Below are 8,586 nucleotides of genomic sequence, written 5' to 3'. Positions count from 1 at the left end.
AGAGATGGCATCTTACTATGTTGACCAGGTTTGTCTTGAACTCCTGGCCTCAAGTGATTCTCCAGCCTCTGCCTCCCAAAGCGTTGGGATTACAGGTGTGAGCCACTGCACCTGGCCATATATTATTTTATATATATTTATTATATTGATTTATATATACATATATGATTTATTTTAAGGGACTGACTCATGTGCTTCTCAGAGCTGGGAAGTCTGAAGTGAGGCAAGCTAGCAGGCTGGAAAATTTGGCAGGATTTCTCTGTAACAGTCAAGGTGTGATTACTTCTTCTCCAGGAAACCTCAATCTTTGTCCATTAGGTCTTCAACTGTTTTGATGAGGCCCACCCACATTATCAAGGATGGTCCCCTTTTACTTAAAGTCAACTGTCTGTAGATGCTAATTACAGCCACAGGATACCTTCACAGCAATATCTAGATGAGTGTTTGATCAAGTGACTGGGCATTATGCATTAGCCAAATGGATGCATTAACCATTACAATCAGTCAGTCAAATTTAAACCTGGGTTCATATGGCTTCAACAATGTGGGGTTTTTTTCTTTTTTTTTTTTTTCTTTTTTTTGAGATGGAGTCTCACTCTGTTGCCCAGGCTGGAGTGCAGTGGTGCGATCTCGGCTCACCTCAACCTCCACCTCCCGGGTTAAAGCAATTCTCCTGCCTCAGCCTCCCAAGTAGCTGGGACTATAGGCGCACGCTGCCATGCCTGGCTAATTTTTTGTATTTCAGTAAAGATGGGGTTTCACCGTGTTGCCTAGGCTGGTTGTGAACTCCTGAGTTTAGGCAATCCGCCTGCCTCAGCCTCCCAAAGTGTTGGGATTACAAGCATGAGCCACCACGCCTGGCCTTTTTTTTTTTTTTTTTTTTTTGAGACGGAGTCTCGCCCTGTCACCCAGGCTGGAGTGTCCAATGGCCCAATCTGAGTTCACTGCAACCTCCGCCTCCTGGGTTCAAGCGATTATCCTGCCTCATCTTTCCGAGTAGCTGGGATTATAGGTGCACGCCACCATGCCTGGCTAATTTTTTTGTATCTTTAGTAGAGATGGGGTTTCACTATGTTGTCCAGGCTGGTCTCGAACTCCTGACCTCGTGATCCACTTGCCTCGGCCTCCCAAAGTGCTGGGATTACAGGCATAAGCCACCGCACCCGGCCCCTTGCAGGCTTCTGACAGCACAGATGGGTTTCACCCACTTTCCTACTCTGTGAGCTCGTCCACCTCATATCTGTGTGCTGCCTCCGTGTTGCTTCTGCTAAGTGGTGGGCTGGTCATTCTTTGTATTTATCCTTTCTACTGTGGATGAGCCTTTGGGGGTTTCTAGCTGGGGTCCATGATGTACAGTGCTGCCTATGAACATTCTGACCCATGTTCGTGAATGTGAATGCATATCTCTATTGGACCTGGGCCTGGGAGTGGGATTGCTGGGCCAGAGGGGATGCACGTGTTCAGTTTGAGGAGATACCGCCTTGCCACACAACTTTCCAAAGTGGTTGTTCCAATTCACACCCCACCTCCCCCAGCCACGCAGAAGAGTTCCAATTGCCCCGTATCTTCACCAGCACTTTGGGTTTTCCATCCTTTTCATTTTAGCCATTCTGGTGGGCACACCGTGGCGTGACATTGTGCTTTTAAGTGGCACTTCATGGAAGAGTCTTGACCGATGCCATGGTGTGATGGGACGCCCCCAGCTCACCGCATCTCCCCTGTTTCTTACAGGCCGGGTGCTCGTCCACTGCCGGGAAGGTTACAGCCGCTCTCCAACGCTAGTTATTGCCTACCTCATGATGCGGCAGAAGATGGATGTCAAGTCTGCCCTGAGCATCGTGAGGCAGAACCGTGAGATTGGCCCCAACGATGGCTTCCTGGCCCAGCTGTGCCAGCTCAATGACAGACTAGCCAAGGAGGGGAAGTTGAAACCCTAGGGCATCCCCGCTGCCTCTGCTTGAGAGGTCTGCGGGGGAGGCCGTGGGCAAAGATGTCCCAAGCTGCCATGTTTAGGAAACACACTGTACCCTGCTCCCAACATCACAAGGCACTTGTCTACAAGTCTGTCTCAACACAGTCCTGGGCCACTTTCCCCAGCCTGGGGAGTACATAAAGAAGCTTGCCAAGGGGGGCATCCTTGCTCCCCAGTTGTCCTGTTTCTGTAACTTATGATGTCTTTTCCCTAGGATGGGGGCTCAGAGGGGGAAGGCCTGTGGCCTGCATGCTTCCCAGTGGCCCAGGGCAGGAGGTGTGTGGAAGCGTAAGGCCTAGGATGCTCATAGAGGTCCCTCATGACCTCCCTCCCCCTACTCCCAAATCCTCTCTTGAGTGGGGACCTCAACACCTTGAGCCCTAGTAAAGGAACTATGCAAATGCAGGCCACTCTCCCCACCACGTCTGTGCTCCCCACTGTCCCCACAGCCTTCCACACCCTGTACATAGGCAGAGCTCTCACGTCTTGAGGTCCGGAGCTGGGGCAGGGGTGTCTGTCAGTCATTAGTGGATGGAGATTCCCATAGCAAGGCTGCATTGAATGATTTCCTTAGGAAGAATGGTCCCTACACAAAGAGGCCTTGTGTGGGCAAACCTGGAGAACCCTCCTAAATCCATAGAGTTTTCAAAATGTGAATCTTTGGAAGCCTTGAGTTCAGAATCTGCTGCTCTGGAATATTTCGCTTTGACCTTATCTCAGTCACTTCGTTTTTGAGAAGAGTGATGCCTTGGGCATGCTTTTTTTTTTTTTTCTTCTTTTTTAGAAAACAGGGTGTTGAAGTCCAACCTATTTAAAAACCCCACCATTTGGAGAATTACAAGGGTTTTGTCCTGAATTACAGCGTTGGCAAGCCCAAGCCACTCGTGCTAACGGCTTTTTGTCTCGGTTGCTATTCCAAGAACAGGAGGAGGAAGTTGGCCAATTACAGCGTGTGTGCATGGGTGTGTGGGGGGGTGCCTCTCAGAAATGTGGCCAGAAGACGAGCAGGGAAGTGAAAAGTCCCAGACACACACCCTGCCCATTGCAGGTGGCTCTTAGAGCTCTCTGGTGCCAGCATGGGATTCCTGAAGTGACTCAGCCAGGCAGACACGAGACATGGCGGAGTATCCAAATGGATCCTTTACTGGTGGTAGAGCAAAAAAACCCAAACACAGTCAGCCTTTCAAAAGACTTTCTAAGGATGATTTTGGAATGCACTAGCCCTCACATGTGTACGCACATTTGCCAGAATATAAGAGTTTTGTTTTAAACACAGTCTTGTTAGGATTTTACATTATTGTTATTATGGAAAGTGATTGTGATGCTATTTATCTTCAGGGTCACTCTGGGCAAAGAGAAGGTCCTCAGCCATGCCCCCAGCACCTTGCACATAGTTGTCTGATAAAAGTTTAAGCAATTAAATGCTTTTTGAGCACCAAATATATATAGGGCATTGTTCTGGTGGGTGTTTCACACTCCCAGAAGCCTGAATTCATGGTAGGATCACTTGCAAGGCCTTGTGAAGGAATCTTACCTAAAATGAAATATCAGGGACTTTTGTTGACTATTTACAACTCAGTTTTACATTTAAATTCAGGCAGTGTTAATATGCCAAGGTGGAGAATGTGCCTTTTTCAGACTTGGCCAGGAGCTCCTGGCTGGGACACGGAGAAGCAGGTGTGGTGTAAGGCCTCACTCCCGGCTATGAAGGTCTCTGATCACACAGGAGCAGTCCTGCCCAGCCTGGTCATTTGCTGTCCACTTTTCTCTGTGACCACAGCAGCCCTGAACAACTAGGACGTGTCTTCTTCTCCAGATAGTGAAAAAGGTGTCCAGATAAACCCACCTAAGTGAAATGGCCATCCTCTAAACTGGGTACCTCACTGCACAGCTTCCAGGTAGCCTTCCAACTTAATCTAACTTGAGCCTCACAATAACCCTGTAAAGTTAGTAGAGCTTGTTCTTGTATTGTGGCCTTTATTAAGAAAGGAATTGAGGTTCAGAATGATTAAGGGCATGGCCCCCAGGGTTGTCCAGCTCTATAAGGTGGAGCTGGGTAAGAGTTTGGGTTTGCTGCTCCCTGAAGCTGGATTCTTTCATATGATACTCTTGCAAGAAAAGGGCTCCCTGGGATTTCCAGGTGTACTGCACATGCCCTTGATCCAGCCCCGGAGAAGCAAGTAAAAAGGGTGGGTCCCTCATAGGCTAGAATGTGCAGCTCTTTCTCCAGGTGGGTTGTAGTACCCCTAAGTAGAGCTTTCTGCTCTGCTCCTGGAAGAGGCTAGGGTGCTGGGGCTGGGGCTCCCCTCCCATGCCCAGGCAGTGGTCACCCCATGGGACAGGCACAGCTACTTACGTGAACACAGCAGGTTGGTGTGGCTGGCTAACGAGGACCTCTCGAAAGCCTCTGTGGGGGCGTGAGGGTGAAAAGGCCACTGGGAGAATTACTGCCTTTACTTTGAAACTACTTTTATGCTGATAACTTGGGATTTCTTGATAGTCCTTCACCCCCGAAACCCCATATTTACTTAATGAAATTTAGCTCCTAGTTCAAGTAAAATAAAAGTCTCTTGTGTAAGAGCCAACACATGCCCAGTTGTGGATGGGAGCTGTTCCTGGACAGCCTTCTACCGCCTGGGAAGTGTTGGAACAGGAACTCAGGGTGCCCTTACCCCCTCCCCAGACCTGATCCCTTTCTTTGACAGAGCACCATCCAGGCAAAATTAGAGCGCCAGATGGTTTTCTTCTCAATCTTAAAGCAGTATACCATTCCACAGGCTGGTCTGTGTCCCTGCCACTCTGAGTTATCCAGAAACCACCACCTACAAATGAGGGGACTCATCTAGAAGACCTCTCAGGTCCCTTTTGGCTCTGAGGGGTCTCTAATAATCCCCACCTGGAATTAAGCACCGCAAGAAATTATGGGTATGAGAGTCATAATATGATGGCCAGCAGGTGGCGCTGCCTTCCACCCGTCGTGATGGATGGTTCGGAAAGGGAATGTTGGGGCCTTTTGTGCCACAAGTTAAGATGCTACTGTTTTAATAAAAATAAATAAATAAAGCACTGATCTTCAATATGAAGACATGAGCTTTTCTCGTAGGAAATTTTCTTTTTCGCAGAACTAGTGTCAGGAATCACTGAAGGGCTAACAGTGATGGTTCTTCCAAGTCAAGGTTTTAACCTGATTGGAAATAGAAGACATTTCAGGTTGAGAGAACAGATTGGTTAGAAGCTTAACTTTTGTTGCCTCTTAACTCCGCCAGATTTTAGGGTAATTTGATTGTGAAAGAGTGAATTTTCTGGACAGAAAAGGGAGAGCTACCAAATTGTTTTTTTCTTTTTTAAAGGAAGTTTAATGTCCATTGTATCACAAATCAGTGTTAAAACACCAAAACTGTAGCCAAAATAAATGTCTTACATTACGAAGGTATTGTTTTTTTTTTTTTTGTCCTTCTTATCACAGTTGATTTTCTCTTATGTTTTTATGCTTAGCTTTTTTCGTGAGGGCTTAGCTTTTATATTTGCTTTTTCTAACTTTTTAAAAATAATCATCTTTAAAACATAGCTGTTCTGAGCTAGTTATAGGTTCCATGACGGTCCTGTTTATGCAGTAGATATTGATGAACATCTCTCCAGTACCAGAAATGTTCTGTTAGGAATATTCCTAGGTAGAATGGCCCACCTGGATGAAGGAGGTAAGATTTGTACTCCTAAGACAGTAGGGGACTAGGGTGTTCATCTCAAGGTAGCCGCACGTGATGACTGGGTGGCATTTTGGGATTTGAGTGATCCTGCAAATGAACAGTTCCTAAACATATCCCCTTCCCCCAGATGCCTTAAATTCCACTATTGGTGTTATGTTCCTTTGAATAAAAAACCTTAGAGAAAGTGGGTGCCTTTTCTCCCAGACAGAAGTCTGGACAGAGAAAGCCCCTTGAGGTTCCTGTTGCCTCTATCATATGAAGCAATTGGACTCGTTCACTATTTGTCAAACCTCTGACAACATAATCTTTATGGTTCTACACAAAATCTAAAGGCAGAGCACTAAAATATAAAACAGGTAAAAGTGTTTTTAAGTATAATTTTAAAAATTTTTCATTAAAAATAATATGTATATAGTAATACACTTAATGCAAAAGACTTATGTGGAAAAGTGAGTCACTTGCTCCTTCAATTTCTCTCCCCATAAGCATATCCTTACAGGAAAATCTCAAGCATATATAAGCACACACATGTGCATACATGTGTATATACAGAGATATCTCTGCTTTGTTGTTTTGCTTAGCTTACATTTTAGTTATTGTTTTTTCGTTGTACCCCATTCATCTTAACAGGTACATGGCCTCCATTGTGTATGGATGTGCAAATAAAGACAAGGTGATTTGGACATCCCTCAATGCAGGCTACTGCCTAAAAGCAGAAGTTTTCCCTCCCAATCCAGATATTTCCTTTTTACCACCTATCAGTGGGAGCAAAATCTGTTTTAAAATGCAGCCAATAAGGAGAATCCTCAGTTTCCATTAATTAGAGATAGGGGCCTCCTCCAGAACCAAGTGGAGAATTAAACAAGATGACCTTTGAGATTCCTTCCAGATCAAAGATTTTATGATCCCAAGGAGTCAAAGGAACGTAATATACTTTCCAAATTTGGCCTGTTATTCAAAGTCTGGTCCAAATGTCACATTTTTTTTTTTTTTTTTTTTTTTTTTTTTTTTTTTTTTTTTTTTTTTTTTTTTTTTTTTTTTTTGAGATGGAGTCTGGCTCTTGTCACCCAGGCTGGAGTGCAGTGGCGCGATCTAAGCTCACTGCAACCTCCACCTCCCAGGTTCAGGTGATTCTCCTGCCTCAGCCTCCTGAATAACTGGGATTACAGGCATGTGCCACCACGCCCAGCTAATTTTTGTATTTTTAGTAGAGACGGGGTTTTGCCTTGTTGGCCAGGATGGTCTCGAACTCCTGACCTCAGGTGATCCACCCACCTCGGCCTCCCAAAGTGCTGGGATTACAGGTGTGAGCCACCGTGTCCAGCCATTTCTTGCTCTTAAGGAATTTGTCCTCTGGGAGAGAAAAGTCGATCTGTGCATGTCTGGCAATGACACAGGACCAGGGCTGCTGTAGCTGAGGGTGTACTAGGTGCCACCAGAGGATGCCCAGTATTGGGTAACATTTATTGAGTGCTCATGGATGCCAGGTGCTAACCTAGAGGATTCATGTGTCATCTCCTTTAATCTTCTAACCACCTTGTGCAGTGGGTACTATTGGCCAGATAAGAAAACTGAGGCACCTTGAGGTAGGTAGATCATGAGTTAATAACCAGTGTATTGGTCAGGATTCTCTAGAAAAAACAGGACCAATAGAATATACAGTTGGTCCTCCGCATCTATGTATGGGAACTGGTCTGGGTGCTGTGGCTTTACAGGTTACCTTGTGCCATACGTGTGAAACAAGGGCCTTCTGATGGCCAACCCACCCTTAATGCTGGCCAGTCTATTTTACACAAAGTTTTAAGTTTTCCTGGCGTCAGAGTACTCCATAGTCTCCCTTAAATCCTCTCTTGAAAATTTTCAACATAGTTCCTAGTAGGGTGGCTTATTTGTGCCTGACCCATGCTTCTTCGAGACAAAACACCACGCTTACACCACACACACACCACAAAACAAAGAACAGGTAAAAGGGCACACACACACTTTTGCAGTATGTGGGTTCCACATCTGTGGATTCAACCAACCGCAGACTGAAAATATTAAAAACAACATGAAAAAATGTTATGTCTGTACTGAACATGTACAGACTTTTTTTCTTGTTATTCTCTAGATGATATAGTTTAATAACTCTTTACATTGTCTTGGGTATCATAAGTCATCTGGAGATGATTTAAAGTATAGGGGAGGATGTGCAGAGGTTATTTGCATATATGATGTCATTTTATAATCAGGGACTTGAGCATCTGTGGATTTAGGTATCTGCAGGAGGTCCTGGAACCAATCTCCCCTGTGGATATTGACAGATGGTGTCTATTTTATATACACACACACACACACACACACACACAATATTAAAATATAATATATATATTTTTAATAAAAGCTGGCCAGGCTCAGTGGCTCTTGCCTGTAATCCCAGCACTCTGAGAGGCCGAGGTAGGCGGATCATGAGGTCTGGAGATCGAGACCATCCTGGCTAACACAGTGAAACCCAATTTCTACTAAACATACAAAAAATTAGCTGGGCGTGGTGGCCGACGCCTGTAATCCCAGCTACTCGGGAGGCTGAGGCAGGAGAATCGTTTGAACCCGGGAGGTGGAGGTTGCAGTGAGGTGCCATTGCACTCCAGCTGGGCAACAAGAGTGAAACTCCATCTAAAAAAAAAAAAAGGTATTAGAGAAGGGAGATGAATAGGAGTGACTCTTCAAAGTATTTTTTTCTCTCAGCCACTGCTTTACAGTCTTGTGCAGTGTCCTGAGCAGGAATAAACAGAGTCCCACAGTGTCAGCCAAAGGCTTCAGGAATTGCAAAGTTCTAGAGACACCCTTCCTCTTGCCCCAAGCAGCAAGCAGGCCTTGTTAGCCTCAGGAACGCCGCTTGCTTGGGCAGCTTGGCCATTCAGCTGT

The 8,586-nt window shown here is 45.6% G+C and overlaps 1 protein-coding gene across 2 annotated transcripts in view; it reads left to right on the top strand.

Annotated features, from left to right (window-relative positions):
* The window catches only part of DUSP3 (dual specificity phosphatase 3), a 14,312-nt gene extending 8,914 nt beyond the window's left edge, over window positions 1-5,398 (top strand). The window contains exons 3-4 of one of the 2 annotated variants that reach the window (XM_011940055.1): window positions 1,732-1,964; window positions 4,750-5,398. In XM_011940055.1, coding sequence (XP_011795445.1) covers window positions 1,732-1,937 — 206 coding nt within the window. In that variant the 3' untranslated portion in view covers window positions 1,938-1,964; window positions 4,750-5,398. Of the gene's footprint in view, window positions 1-1,731 lie in introns of both variants that reach the window. The other variant, XM_011940054.1, reaches the window with a different exon arrangement.
* Window positions 5,399-8,586: the final 3,188 nt, after the last annotated feature.

This window comes from Colobus angolensis, unplaced genomic scaffold (assembly GCF_000951035.1).
Source record: "Colobus angolensis palliatus isolate OR3802 unplaced genomic scaffold, Cang.pa_1.0 Scaffold187, whole genome shotgun sequence".
Lineage (NCBI taxonomy): Eukaryota > Metazoa > Chordata > Mammalia > Primates > Cercopithecidae > Colobus > Colobus angolensis.
Note: the sequence above shows the minus strand (reverse complement) of the source record. Positions and strands in the feature narration are given on the sequence as shown.